General features: G+C 47.8%; 1 protein-coding gene across 3 annotated transcripts; it reads left to right on the forward strand.

The window, feature by feature from the left end:
* The first annotated feature begins 7,145 nt into the window (after positions 1-7,145).
* On the forward strand, positions 7,146-14,337 carry ZBTB18 (zinc finger and BTB domain containing 18). 3 transcript variants are annotated; one of them, XM_084623960.1, is made up of 2 exons: positions 7,146-7,231; positions 11,518-14,337. In XM_084623960.1, exon 2 carries the CDS (start codon positions 11,532-11,534, stop codon positions 13,098-13,100), a length of 1,569 nt encoding a protein of 522 aa, XP_084480086.1. In that variant the 5' UTR covers positions 7,146-7,231; positions 11,518-11,531; the 3' UTR covers positions 13,101-14,337. The 3 variants fall into 3 exon arrangements, with proteins under 3 accessions (XP_084480086.1, XP_084480088.1, XP_084480087.1); XM_084623962.1 differs by lacking the exon at positions 7,146-7,231 and adding an exon at positions 9,323-9,503; XM_084623961.1 differs by lacking the exon at positions 7,146-7,231 and adding an exon at positions 10,714-10,732.
* The last annotated feature ends 1,218 nt before the right edge of the window (positions 14,338-15,555 follow it).

Below are 15,555 nucleotides of genomic sequence, written 5' to 3' on the forward strand. Positions count from 1 at the left end.
TCTAGCCGGTCTCGGTTGCTCGCGCTGACCGTAGGGAGCTCCTCCCAAAGCACTCTGCAAGCGCTAGGGTCGGTCGGATCCGGGGAGAAAAGACTTGCGTAGAAGGCTTGGGCCCTCCCGCACATCTCCGCCGGTTCCGTGAGGGGGGTGCCATCTTCTGCCAGGAGGCAGGTGACGTGTTTCTTGGCCCCCCTCGTTTTCTCCAGGGCACAGCCGCAATCCATCTCCCGAAGGGGGCGGATGCAGGATCGAACAAAGGCGCCCTGGGCCCGATCGTCCTCAAGGGCCCGGAGCTCCTCCCGCTTCTTCCAGCACGCTCCGCAAAGGAGCGGGTCTTCGGGGCTGGTGGCCAGACACCTCTCCAGATCTAAGACCTCCCGTTCCAACTGCTCTATCGCCGCATTTCTCCGTCAGCTGGTGCCCCGGGTGTGGTTGCAGGAGAAAAGCCTGGCGCGCACCTTCCCCAGGTCCCACCATTGCCGCGCCGAGGGAAAGGCATGCCGCTGCCCTCACCAGGCCAGCCAGAATTCCCGGAAGGACGTCACGAAGCCCTCATCCTCCAACAGGCTGTTGTTAAAATGCCAGTAGGCCGGCCCTGGCCTCTCCGTACAGAGGGAGGCTGTCACGGTGGCTAGGTGATGGTCAGAAAATGGGGCCAGCCGAATGCTGGAGGAGTGGGCTCGTGAGAGATGGAAGTGTGATAAATAAATATGGTCCAACCGGGAGTGGCTCGACCGATGGGCTTCCACCTGGACAAAGGTGAACGTGGAAGTGTCATCCGGGTGATGGTCACGCCAGATGTCCACTAGGGAGTGATGTTCAACTATCTCCCGGGGGGTGTCTGCAGTGGCCGGGCTCTGCTCGGTCCCCGAGTGGTCTTGCTTCTCGAGGGTGGTATTAAAATCCCCTCCCAGGACCAGGCAATCTAAGGTGCCAAGGAAAGTGGACGCCTGCTGATAGAATTGCAGCTGCTCCGGGCCCGATGTCGGGGCATAGACGTTAACGAGGTTAACCACGAGCCCCTCTATACGGACCCGGAGATGCAGCAGGCGACCTGGTACGGCCTCGGCGACCCCTAGTACCTCGGGCCATAGGTCGGGGGAGAACAGGGTCGCCACTCCAGCCTGCCGAATCGTGGAATGGCTAAAGTAGACCCTGTCCCCCCACTCCAGCCACCAACTGTCTTCGGCGGTCAGATCCGTATAGGTCTCCTGCAGGAAAATCACAGAGTACCCTCCCTCCCGAAGGAAGGAGAGCACCTGGGACCTGCGGAAAGCCATCCTACAACCCCGGGTGTTCAACGTTGCGATGGTGAGAGGTGTCATGGGGGAGGCCAGGGGGGATCCTCACTGGCAGGGACGCTCGCATCCCCCAGCGGGCCACGCCACAGTCCTTGACCCATCCCGTAGGTGAGTAATTGGTCACGGAAGACGCGGACCCGCCAGTAGGCTGTGGCATCCTGCTTCCCCGACCCCTTAACCTTCCCCCATGAGGGTCCTTGTGGCCCAGAGGATTTGAAAAAAATCCCCCCATCGCTGGAGAGCAAGCTGTACCTTGTTGTGGGAGCCACGGACATCCTCTAAAAACTTCCGCAGCTCTCCTTGCAGCTCATTGGGGGGGTGGGGTTACAGTTTCCTGGTTGTTCCCCGTTGGTGCCCTTGGTGCAGCCCCATGGTCCACTAAAACAGACAAGAAAGGTGCGGACCCCCGACAGGGTGCCTTCTAGGCCCGCCTCAAGCTCTGGGGCGATAGGGGGCGGTGGAGGGAAGATAGCAGCTCCTAATGAGTTGGGGCAGGAGAACACAAAGGCCGCTCCCTGGGGGTCATCAGTTGGGAAAGGGAAGGAGACAGCCCCGGTGGTGGCAATGACATTGTAGGAGGTAAACTGGATAGGGGTAGGGGTAGGGGCAGGGGCAGAGGCAAGGTTCTGGGTTTTGGGAGGCAAGCAGCTGGATGGTGGCACCTCCCGATCAGACTCTAGGGTTAAGGGGATGGGTAGGGAGCTTTCAGTGATACCGGGCGCGGGCTCTATGGTGGATTTAGCGGCCACAGCATCAGGAGGTGGATTATCTTCTTTTGGGCCCCCGCCTGGGAAGGAAATCGATTGCTCTGCATCAATGGGGGGTACCCCTGGCAACTCGTGTCCCAGCCGCGTGGCGCCAGCTGTCACCTGAGCAGGCTCGGTGGTCATCAGCAGAGCGCCATCAGCGGCCGGGTCGATGGAGGAGTCCAGGGGCTCTTCGGAGGTGGGAGCAGAAGCAGCAGTTAGGGGGAGGGAGCATGGGGAAAAGAGGGGTGGAGTGAGGTCGCCCAAATCGAGGTTTGCTAGCAAAACGTCGTCCTCCCCCTGAGCGACCGGGGTCAGATCTACAGCATCGATCTCCTCGAACATGGAGGAGAGGACACTTTCTGTCGCCCCGGGGTTCTCCCCGCTGGCACCCGCCACGACGGTTGCCTCAGGGTTCACGGCGGCTTCGGGTAGTGTCAGGACAGAAGGGGCTTCCTCGAGGGTCTCGGAGGGAAGGGTCTCCCATGGAGGGGTGACACTACCTTCCAGTGCTACCACGTCTTTCCCGGCTGACACCGGTGGATGGGATGCACTTGTGGGCAAAGCGGAAGGTTCGGCATCGGTGCCCCCCTTCCTGGTCTTCCGGGGGGCCTCCGCCTCGGGTAGATGAGGCGGAGCTCGAGCCTTCTGCTTGCCTCGCTTCCCCTGGACTAGGGCCCAGCCCTCCATGGCATCATCTGGGGACTAGTTAGCAGGGGTCGTGTCAGGGGATAAAGGCGATGGCTCAGGGACTTGGGGGGGGGATGGTGGGGCGGCATAAAGGAGGGAGGATTCTCCCTGGGGCAGGCTCTCTCCCATGCCTGGTGGTATCTCTGCCACACCCTCCTCCATAGGCCCCGCCAGATTGTCAGCAGCGAGGGCGGGGCTCTCCCGCTCATCTGGGCGTTGTAGGGGAGGTGCCCCTTGGGCCTGAGCGGGAGAAGTGGTGGTCCGAATAGGAGGGGGGGTGGGTTCGGGTATCAGGCAGCCAGGGGCGTCGGCAATGACGGGACCGATGTCTTGCTGGGTCTCAGGGATCTCAGGTGCCCCTCCTTGCCGGGCTAAGGGGCAGTCCCTCTGGACATGCCCTGACGCCTGGCAGAGGTAGCACCGGGCTTCCCCCATGGAGAAATACACCCGGTAACGGGCCCCCTGATGGGGGACTAGGAAGGACCCTTCGAGCGCCTCTCCGTCACGTGCCGCCGACGGCAGTAGAAGCTGCACTTGCCGGCGGGAGGAAAAGATGTGACAGAGGGTGGGGTCCTTGCAGCCCAACGGGAGAGGGCTGATGACAGAAACAGGTTTCTCCAGGGTGGAAAGGGCGGGTAACAGGGCAGCATTGGGGAGAAAAGGAGGGACAGAGGTCAGGACCAGGCAGACGCCCAGGTCCTCTAGCGGCTCTAGGGGGACAAACACCCCCCCATCGCCAGGCCCCTCTCCACTGCTTCCTGGGCGGCAGCCTCCGATGCTAAGAAGAAGACAACCTTCCCGTACATTTTGGAAGGTTGTCTCCCCTCACCCTCACCAATGCCCGCACGTACGTCTCCACGTGGGGCAAGGCAGGCACCAGGAGGCATCGGACTCCGTGCTTCCTTGTCATGGTGGGAAAGGGGCCCCAGCCACTATTGATGGTGGCAGAGGTGGTGGGCGGGAGAGATGACGAGGCGGCAAGCAGGGGGGCTGCTGCCACCCGGGCATATGTCCTGGGGGCTGAGGGAGGGACATCCGCAGAGCTGGTGGAGGGGGCAGCGGCAGAGGACACCGTGGTCGGTGGCGGGGCCGCAGCAGTGGGGGTAGCCCCTGGCATGGAGGGCCTGGGGTTTTAGCGGGGCCCTTCCCCTTCTTCTTGCCCTGGCCTTTCCTGCCGGCTGGGGGGCTTCCCTAGAGTCTGGGGAGGCGATGGACATGGCAGCGGTGGATTTCACCCCAGTGTCCTCCATTGCCGATGCCCCAGCAGAGGTGGTGGCAGATGATTGACAGGAGTTGGGGTCAGGTAGAAAGGGACAAGCTGTGGGGTGGACAATTTGGGGGGGGGGCACATGAACCACCGTATGCTTGTCCAGAGAGTCCTGTTTGGTTGGCTGGTGCTTCTGGCCCATGCGGTGGAATCAGGGCGAGCAGCTAAGTCCAGAGGCAGATGTTAGACAGCCAGCAAAGATGGTGGAGGAGGCAGTTGTGAAGATGGTAGCGTGGGGGTTGAGAGGACACAGATGGATCGGGGGCAGCTCCGTGCCACACCCCCTGTGTTCCTACAAACACAGTTAAGACACAGTCAAGGCCTCCCCCAACACGAGAGCACAGTTCGAAAGATACTCAATCCCAGGCCCCATCCACAGTGATTTGTAGATTCCCCGGGCAGTGTTCCTCTGGTAGATGGCTTTTTCTCTGTCTGTTCCAGGAGGCACTCTAGACAGCTGCATTCCACAGGGCCCTGGGCTGGAACCTGGAGTAGAGGGCGGGCCCGGGTTCCCTCCAAATCCTCCCAACTCCTGGTCAGGCATAGGAGGAGTCGACCTGGACTGTGAATTCAGATAAACGGCCAAGCTGAGGGCTGCCGTGAAGCTCCAAGGCGAGCAAATCCACCAATAAACGCAAGACCCACCAAGGTAGAGCGGGAACTTTGTCACAATATATAATATAAAAATAAATGTAAATCCATTTTAGCAAATGCTTTTGAAATTAGTTACTAAGTGCTATTTAAATTAGTTTTAAGGGTTATATGAATTAGGTGAGAGTGCAGGCTTGGCAAACAAATTTTGGAAAGGCATTCCAGACATAGGAGACAGGCACAAATTTTTGTCAAGAGAAGATGAAAGCGTGTCCAAGAGGAATTGATGGGGTGAGGTGAGGGGGAAGAGACTAAGTTTGAGCTGTTGGGCCTTGAAGACAGGGATGCAATGCATAACACAATGTGGAGTCCGTGGCATGATTCAAAAAAGGGACAAGTTACATAGTTGAAACAATAAGAAAGTAAGATTTTGGTGGCAGTAGTTCGGATGGGCTGGAAGGGTTTGAAAATAGTATAAAAAAAGCCAAGGAGTCTGCAGTAGTCAAAATGGAAGGTAAGATGTGTATGAGCAATCTGCCCACAAGAACTTAAAGAATAGGGTGGATTTTTGTAATGGTTGTGGAGGAAAGAGAAACAGGATTATTACAAGATGGGCACCTGGGCTCCAGATGCTACATAGTATGCAAAGTGATGCTGTCAAATAAGCTAGCCAAAATAGGACCTCGGTGTACTTTTTTTTAATGCTGTAACTTAGTGAAGTGTGCTTTCCAGATGAAATAATTATACAAAAATGTATATAAAAAGAGATATTTTCATTCCATTTTGGATTCACATAATATAGCTGTTTCCCTTTTGATTCTTGTTCTATTGTTACTTTTGTGCACTTTTTTCTCTACATAAATTCATACTGGAGTTATATGCTATCTTTTAACCTGAAATTGGTGGGGAAAAAATCACACACACACACACCCCGCAAACTACTCCTTTGCTAAGTTGCACAGAACATGCCATATGAGATCATCCTACACATAGTGAGGGTTTATGGTGAATGTGTGCAGGGCCTGTTATCACAGGCCCACAGTTATGGTAGTCTTGGTGATTTCCAGCTTGTCAACTGACCTGTGTTTACCAAAGTCCTCAGCTCTTCAAATCTGGCCCCTGCTGCCTTTGATTGTTATATATTACATATTCTAATCCACCACAAAGTTGTGTGGAGCTGTCACACCAAGCCTTGTCCTTGTTGCTGCGGCCCAACAGCAGGCCTGCAGTCCCTACACCCACATTGTTTTCACTCCCCATTGAGTCCGGACCCCACCAAAGCATACACTTTGCCAGTGCATTATCAACTGTTTGCTTAAACAATAGTAGAATTCTGGAGACTGGAAATCCTGAGTTCTGTCCCTGGGTCTGGAAAGAAAGTTTGATCAAACAGAGGTAGGATAACCCAGGCACACAGAGTTGGTATATTCTGTCTCAAAGGCAACTTGGCTGAGTAAGAAGAGGTCTGTTACACTACAGACTTGGGTTCAATTCCAAGTTCTGCCTTAAGTGACCTTGGCCAATCTCTTGTATAATGTATTTATAACGTGCGATAGGCTAATACTTGACAGCCTTTTAAGTTAAGGTATAAGGCTTTGGTCAGTAACGTGGGCTATAAGGTACATGGAAACATGACTATCAATTAGGAGAGGAGGGACCGGAATTTATGCGCTCCTAGCTCAGTGCACATCCCCCTAGGTTACAGGATATTTGGATGGGCAACTCCCGGGAGGTACGTATTGGTGGCTCTGTCCCACTGGGGGGGAGGCAGGCCCCATCCCTTGCTGCTGCTCTGAGAGGCTCCCATCCAGCCAGGGTGCTGGGAGGAGCCACGGTGCAGGGGGGTGGTGCAGACCAGACAGGCACCCTGTCCCACAGGCGGAGGGTTACATTGGGGCAGGTCCATGAACTGCCCCTGGCCTTGCCCCTATCTAGAAACCACCCTCCAGTCCTACACTGTCCCACAGTGCATCACGCCTGGTCCAGCTCCTTCAGCTCTCTCAGCCCCAGAGTGAGGCGCGGAGTGGGGGGAGGGGGACAGCGCTGAAAATGAAGTTCAGCCCCCTCCTGGCTCGAACGACCCCGCCCCATCTCTCGCTCCACCCCTTCCCTGCGCGCAGGGAACCACCCTTCCTTCCGCCTTTGCGCCGAGAGCCCCGCCCTCTTCCTTCTGATTGGTCAGAGGTGAAGGCCTTTCTTCTTCCTTCACTGGGCGGCAGGCCTTGTCTGTCAACACCTCTTTGCCTCTCTGATTGGAGGAGGAGGCGGAGTGGGCAGGCTAGCCTGTCAGTCAGTAACGGAGAGGGAGGGGTGGGGAACATCTGGGTGCTGCAGCCCTGGCCCGTCTGTGCCGCCGCCGCCACCGTGCGTGCGCCCGGCTCCCCCCATTCCCCGACCCCCCCGCCCGGCTGGCTCCGGGCTCCGCGCTGTCTCTGGCCGCTGGTGCCATGGGGAGCCCCTGAGCGTGGGGCCCGCTTCGCTCCGCCGGCTGCCCCGCTCCTCAGCTGCCAGCGGGCGGGCGGGCGGGCGGCGCAGCCGGGGGGCGGGGAGCCGGGCGGGGGGAGGACGAGAGCCCGAAGCAGCAAGTGAGTGAAGAGGCGCCGGGAGCCCGGGGACTTAGGGCCGCTCCGGAGTGTGTGAGTCCCGCTCTCCTCCCCCCCGCCCCCGCTGCTGTAAATGGGCGGTCCCGAGTTGAAGTGTGTGTGGGGGGGGTAGGGTGTGACATGGGGGCAGGCGGTGCTGTGGGGCAAGTGGGGGGGCTGGGGACACCGGGGATGGGGACAGGTGGTGCAGTGGGGCTAAGAGGCGCTGAGGCTGGGGGGCAGGCGGTGCGGTGGGGCTGGGCTAGGGGGCGCTGGGGTTGGGGGCAGGCGGTGCGGCGGGGCTGGGCTGGGGGGCGCTGGGGTTGGGGATAGGTGGTGCTGGGGGGCGGTGGGGATGGGGGCAGGTGGTGCTGGGGGGCGCTGGGATGGGCTGGGGGCAGGCGGTGCAACGAGGAACGAGTCCCTTGTGTGTGCTAGGAGCAGAGTTAGTTGATGTCCCTGGGCTGTGGGGTGTCCGCGCAGCTGTACAGAGGGGGGAGCGCAGCAGCCCCACGCAACAGACTTGCTGCTCAGCGCTTCTGGTTACTTTTGTTTTGTTGCTGCTGCTGTGACCTAAGTCTGTTTTTCCTGCACGTTTGGCTGCTTCCTTTCCTCGGCTCTGAGCGCTGCCACTGCTTCTGTTTTTTGTCTCTTTGCTTTGTATGTCCTGTTTTAGCCAGTGCACATTATACATGTACACACAAGGGAGCAGAGTGAGTTAGAGGTGCTTTTATCTGCGACCTTTTGCAGCACTTTCTGAGAAGCAGGGGGGAAATACTTTCTATAAATAATACAGTGACAGATTCTCCCCTAGCCCTTGGTAACTGACTGGTCCTAGTATTGTATAGTAACCGGGGAGGTGCTGTAATTAGTTGGAGCTGGTGAGGGGAAGATGTGGTGAAGCACTGCTGAGAAGTTGATTTCATGAGCATCTTATCTTGAGTCTGGTTCATGTGATAAAGAAAGTTAGGCTGACGACTTGCTCTGTCCTGTTTGACTTCTTTGATTTTGATGATTGATTACCACATCCCATTTTAGATCTCCACATGGTAATTCATGACCTAAGACCATTGCTTTTTCTGTCTGATAGGAGGCCACAGTCTTTCCTCCCACCCCCTTGAATGTGTGTGTATGCAGAGATGCATTTGACATTCACAGATGTCAGCACAGTGAACACAGCACAAGTGTGTCCAGCTTAGGTTGCAGGACTATTTTGTCAGCCTTTCAAAACATCAGAACTGAACTTAAGAGCTTTTTACAACAAATGTATTAAACATATATTTGACAACTTCACAAGAATATTACAAAGTAGACTATAAAAGGTTTTGGAATGGGGCAGAGGGGAGATAGGATACTTCCCAGGTCAGAAAAGGTAAGATCACATTTCCAGGTACAAAATGCACAACAGTTCAATTAAAGCTATTTCCTGCATTCCTGATCTTTAATTTTATTTCACTGTTAGGAAATAATGTAGTCTTAGGGGTTTCTCAAAGAAAAGTCCAACTTCAGTGTTGCGTGATATTTATGCATCGGAATAATAATGACAGTCCAAGGAAACATACAGAGATGATCTATAAGCAGTGGCTAAACATGAGTAAAATAATGCTTTAGTAAGGCTGACAGCCTCTGTCATGGCATATATTTAGATTGTTAGGTTACTATCTCTGCTGTTTACCCCTTCCCCCCCCCAAAAAATGTTAAAGGTACTGATGTTGAAGTGGTGGACTGTAAGTTGAGTTAAATAGATTTAGTTAAAAATGTCATCTTTGTAACTAAACCTCTGGGTTCAATAAAAAATGAATCAGTATGGATTTCCTGGATAGCCTTGTAGCTTGAGTATGCTGTCAATATATAAAGCAGTCCACCATCTTTAGACAGAAGTGTTGCTATCCCATAAATACAGTAGAGCCCCATATGTTTAGGATTTTCATTTTTTTTTGTGTGTTAGAAAGTTTGAAAAAAAGAGACTTTGAAGTATTTTGTTTATACTAACAGAAGAGAAAAGTTCTCCTAAGAAAAAGCTGGTGGCAGGAGTGTAGAGGAGTAGCATATGGCATTAAAAGGAGCACAGCTGGAGGTAGCATTTCCATCTGAACATGATGTCAGAGCAGCTGACAGCCTGCCATCCTTCAGCCTTTTATTCTAACACACAGACAGGGAGTTAGTGTGTGCAGATCTGTGTGTGGAGAAGGTATCTCATTCCTCTCTAACATCATCTCCACTTTGCATCTGTCTCTCTTAGTCTGCTTTTTTTCCACCGATCTAACAGACCTGGAGCCAGCAAGACTCAGAGGAAAGGACTTAATCAGGTTTATGTGTACTAAAGGTAGGAGTAGTAATAGATTAGATACAGCATATTTCTGTTTTGATGTGTTTATTTAATTTCAGAAAAATCACATTACTTTTCTAACCAAGTTTAGGGATAATATATGAAATTGAGTATTAAATGGGTAAGTGTACTTTCTGCAGTTGAAAAGCTTAGGCTGTAGCATGAGAGTATGTGTTCCTGTGCATGTTATGAGAAGAAACTTATATATATATATATATATATATATATATATATATATATATATATATATATATATATATAATTATAATTTTAGAGCATTGAGGTAACAAGTTCGCTCATTATTTCTGACCAAAATTGAGAAGATTTTAGTTGCAGTCAGTGAGGGTTCTGGTTTCTATTTTGTATTATTTTCTAAGGGTGATAAAGCAAAAATATGTTTTGGAATGAAATATGAAAAGGTATATAAAAATAATTCCAGTTTAAATGTTTTGTGAATTCTACCATTAAACTTCATGTTTAAAGATCCAGCAGCCTAGAACTACAAAAGCATACAGCTGTACTGTCTGAAAGATAGAAATCAGTTGTGTGTTTCAAAACTTTTGTCCCCAGGAGAATAGCTTGACTGGTTTCCTCTTTTCTTTCTCAGATGCATATTTGAGATCTTTTATTTCAGCATAACAACAATTATTTGAGGGAGTTTTTGTGTTCGCGACTAATTTAGAACTTGTAGATTTGAGCTGCCTGAATTGGCCAGACAGCTGTAATCGCACTCCTCTATTCTTAATCTCTTTATCTGGGCAGCAGCTGCCATATGGCCACAGTCAGCTGGATCAGATGTTTATAAGCTTCCTTCTTCGTCCCTCTCTGTCCTTTCAGCCTCCTAATTTGATCACAGCTACCTTGTGAGCTGCCCTCCAATCTTTATTTTTAGCCCTCTTAAGGATTAGGATTGATGTTGGCTGTGGGGCACTTAAAGTGATTGTATTGTAAATCTTCTTGCTTTATTCTAGCAATGGTATTTTACAGAATATATTTCAGGTTGGGTTATAAATTTTAATACATCTTGGATTGTGAGGGATAATTATTTTTCAGTAATACATGCCAACCCCAAAATGCACAATCTGTGTTTAAATGGTTTCATAGAACTTTGCTTTTAGTCACAGAAGAGGGGGAATAGGTGAGCCTTTTTTTTTTTTTTAAGTTGAAATTTTACATGCTAGCTGAGTTCTGACTCTTGCACTTCCTTGATTTTCTCCTCAAGGAAGGTGAGTAGGAAAACAATGCCTTTGGAAGAATAGTATCTGGAATAATTGACACAGCCATGCTGAAATACTTTCTTTTAGTTTGGTATTGCAAACTGTCGGGAAAAAGCATCTTTAAAAAGCCTCTCTCTGCAAAGAAGAAAAGTCTTCTTGTATAATCAACATTTGTTTTCATTTTAGTCTATAGCTTTCTTCAGGAGTTTTACCCATTAATATAAAATATTTTGCTCTCATATTGCTTGGGGAAAGTATGTCAACATAAGTGTGATAATTTTTTGTTCTTTAAATTTCTAAAATCTTTGCTTTTGCTGTCTGTTTGGGATCCCTTATGTATGTTATACCTGTAGATTTTAAGGTAGTAACATCTGTCTTCACGCAGTAAGCTTCTTTGTGGTTGTTACAATTTGACTTTGTAGAGAAAGTTGTTTAATTCTCAAAATACACTTTTTTCTTTGTGAAAATCCAACTTTTAAACCTACAGTATTTTGAGTCTATATTAAATCTACTGTTTTAAGTAGCTTAAAAAGGATTACTGAACAGACTTAAGGAACAACAGTGATACTTTGAAAAATAATTAGTGATTGCTTTACCTACACTCTTATCAAATAAAAATAACTTTAGTGTGTTTTGTGGGGGGGTTAATCATTTTGTATGTGTATTAGTTGCGGCATGGTTGTCACTTGACTAAAATCCAGGGAATTAAATAATAGTTTCTAGAGCATAATTTGTACTTGTAGGTTTGCTATATTTCTACCCATATTTAATTAAAAAAATCTTTTTGCTTATAGGTTATGAAGACAATATGGAGTTTCCTGATCATAGCAGACATTTGCTACAGTGTCTGAGTGAGCAGAGACATCAGGGTTTTCTTTGTGACTGCACAGTCCTGGTAGGAGATGCCCAGTTCCGAGCTCATAGAGCTGTACTGGCTTCATGCAGCATGTATTTCCACCTCTTTTACAAGGACCAGCTGGACAAAAGGGACATTGTTCATTTGAACAGCGACATTGTTACAGCCCCAGCTTTCGCTCTCCTGCTTGAATTCATGTATGAAGGGAAACTCCAGTTCAAAGACTTGCCCATTGAAGACGTGCTAGCAGCTGCCAGTTATCTCCACATGTATGACATTGTCAAAGTCTGCAAAAAGAAGCTGAAAGAAAAAGCCACCACAGAAGCAGACAGTACAAAGAAGGAAGAAGATGCCTCAAGTTGTTCGGACAAAGTGGAGAGTCTCTCCGATGGCAGCAGCCACATAGCAGGGGATTTACCCAGTGATGAAGATGAAGGAGAAGATGAAAAATTGAACATCCTGCCTAGCAAAAGGGACTTGGCGGCTGAGCCTGGGAACATGTGGATGAGATTGCCCTCAGACTCAGCAGGCATTCCCCAGACTGGCGGAGAGGCAGAGACACACGCAACAGCAGCTGGAAAAACAGTAGCCAGCCCCTGCAGCTCAACAGAGTCTTTGTCCCAGAGGTCTGTCACCTCCATGAGGGATTCAGCAGATGTTGACTGTGTGCTGGACCTGTCTGTCAAGTCCAGCCTTTCAGGAGTAGAAAATCTGAACAGTTCTTATTTCTCTTCACAGGACATGCTTAGAAACAACTTGGTTCAGGTGAAGGTGGAGAAAGAGGCTTCCTGTGATGAAAGTGATGTTGGCACTAATGACTATGACATGGAACATAGCACTGTGAAAGAAAGTGTGAGCACTAATAACAGGGTACATTATGAGCCAGCCCACCTGGCTCCAATGAGGGAAGATTCTGTTTTAAGGGAGCTAGATAGAGAGGACAAAGCAAGCGATGATGAAATGATAACTCCTGAGAATGAGAGAGTCCAGGTGGAAGGAAACATGGACAGCAGTTTGCTCCCTTATGTGTCAAATATACTTAGCCCTGCTGGCCAAATTTTTATGTGTCCTCTCTGCAACAAAGTCTTTCCTAGTCCCCACATTCTGCAGATCCATTTAAGCACGCACTTTCGAGAGCAGGATGGGATCCGCAGCAAGCCTGCTACTGATGTCAATGTCCCGACCTGTTCCTTGTGTGGTAAGACTTTTTCTTGCATGTACACCTTGAAACGTCATGAGAGGACTCATTCAGGTGAAAAGCCCTACACTTGCACCCAGTGTGGGAAAAGCTTCCAGTATTCCCACAACCTGAGCCGCCATGCTGTGGTTCACACCCGGGAGAAGCCACATGCTTGTAAGTGGTGTGAACGCAGGTTCACGCAGTCTGGAGACCTTTACAGACACATTCGGAAGTTTCACTGTGAGTTGGTGAACTCGTTGTCTGTCAAAAGTGAAGCACTGAGCTTACCTACTGTCAGAGACTGGACCTTAGAAGATAGCTCACAAGAACTTTGGAAATAATTTTTTATATATATAAATAATATATATATAAATATCTATATAGTTGTGGTACAGTCTAAAAGCAATCTTGTTTCCTTGATCTGAAAGTTTGGCTATTAGCTTGTTTTTGCACTTTAAGGCAGCATGAACATTTCACTAATTTAGCACTCTGAGAAAATGAACTTTAGAAGTAATATGACAAAATAATAAACTACAGAGGATTCCCCCCCCCCCCTCTCTTTTTGGAATATAAGCCAGTAAATACTTTGCTGTTAAGGGAAATCTCAAATTGTAAAAAGATTTTTATATTGCTTTATTCTCTTCCACCCCTCAAACACTGCATTATTTTAAAACCCAAATGTTTTTCATTATTTTTAAAATATGAATGTAGAAATCCCCTTCAGTTTTATTAGTTCCTTTACATTTCTAAAATTGTATGAGTTCTTTCTAGCTGTTGGAAACCTGAATGCTTTTAGACCCAAATGGAAAATTTCTGAAATGCTGGATTATCTATTTTTAAACAAGCAGTTGACTTAAAACTTATTACGGCAACTTCTGGATTTCTGACAGTTCCCACTGGAAAAAATAATTCTGAAAGTACACTGGGATCACTGGGAGTCTGTGCAGTCTGTGAAGGTTTGCTTGGGATGAAAAAGGATATTGCAGCTTCAGCAGTGATGAACTGTGTGTTTAAAAATGTGAATTACCGTTATTGTATACTGTAATTGATTACATGGGCGGGGGGGGGGGTGGTGGTCAAAGAACTTGGCAGGTTGTGTTGATGCTCTTAGTTGAGTTTTGAAAAGTAAATATTAACGCTACAGAAATGCATGAGTTTCAGTATATTTTTGTCTTTGTTTGCATTGTATAACTTTAATGAGTGAGTTTAAAATTATTTAATTTCCTTAGGAAAAAACACCACTGAAAAAACTGGTGTTGTGAAGAACATAAATGCACTGTTTTTATTTTATATAATTTAAATTTACTTTCCCACTGTCTTTAAGTTGAATAAAACTTAAGCTACAAGTTGATAATTTAGCAACATAAGAAGGAAGATATTAATGTTTACAAACAGGCTTAAAGATTTGCATGTGCTGTGTGCATTTATTAAAAGAAAACCTAATTGCACAAAATCCATGCCAGCTCAAACTTTAGATGCATACATTTACCCAGATGAGCATTTTTAGAATTCCTGCTGCACAAATTAACAATAGGTCATTATTATTCCCTTCTCTCCCCCACCCCCCCACCCCAAAAAGATTCTAGAGACTGAAAAAGCCCCAGGCTGAAAGGACTAGAATGCTTTGATTGACATGGGGAAAGGGGGGGAGGAGCAGGGTGGTTAGTGGACTATGTGTATCCAAGCAGCAGAGACTGCAGCCTGATGTGTGGTTTTAATGACCAACATACAGGTCAAAAGCATTTTGCACAGTGTTTGTTTTCCTGTCTTGCACTTACAAATAAGGTCTATGGGAGTAGCATGGAAAACGTTTGCTGTTTTTCCTTCTTTTTCTGCTTTTGTTTAAAATTTGATCGCCTTAACTACTGTAAACATAGCCTATTTTTGTGCTTAAGATACTGAATGGAAAACTCCATTGTGTATTGCTGGACTGTTTTGGAAATATTTGGTCAAATGTGTGTTAAGTTGGCTGTACCCTGTAATGGCATTTAAAACAAAACAAAAAAAAAGCTGTGAAAATGGCCTTGGAGCATTATCTTTAGTTACTTGAATAGTTTCTAGGTTTTAAAAATACATTATTTTATTAATTTAGAAAAGACAATCAGTGTCTGAGAAAAATGGACTTTCTCTTGGATTTTTTTTTGTGGTCCTCATGAGTGATTGCTTATTTTCTTTTATTAGTTTCACATTCTTCTTTTGTTCTAAAACTTAGACTGACATCTAGCTTTGACAATCATAGTATGTTTTATTTTCCTGAAGGGGGAATAACTTATAATGCTGTTTAGTTTTGTACTATTGGTGTGTTGGTGAATTTTTAAACTGTGTGCTAACTGCAATAAATTATATGAACTGAGAAATCAATTCCCTTGTCTTTTTTCCCCCTCTTTTAAATTATAACTATGGAGTATTTTTTATATTGTGTAACTTTATTACTTTTGTACAGACTTCTATTGCTAACTGTGTATGGAATATGTTTTCGGTATGCTTTTAAGCACTCTGTTGCTAACATGCATATATATTTACATCTCTCACTTAACATTTAAAAAATTAAATGCTTGTGATTTGAAAGCATTCATCTGTGTGTAGCTCTCTGTCATTCTGCAGAAGGGAAAAATATGTTTTCTTCAGAGACCTGCCTAGAAACATCCTATTAACTTCCTAGGGATCGCTAATGTTTCCTAACACTACAAATCTCTAACAAAACAGAAGTGAGTTTTATTCCTATTTTTTAAATTTACCCTAAATAAATCTGTCAGATTGTTCTTTAGTATTCAAGTTTCTAATAAAAAAATTAGA

The sequence above is a fragment of the Lepidochelys olivacea genome (assembly GCF_965140295.1).
Source record: "Lepidochelys olivacea isolate rLepOli2 genome assembly, chromosome: 3".
Lineage (NCBI taxonomy): Eukaryota > Metazoa > Chordata > Testudines > Cheloniidae > Lepidochelys > Lepidochelys olivacea.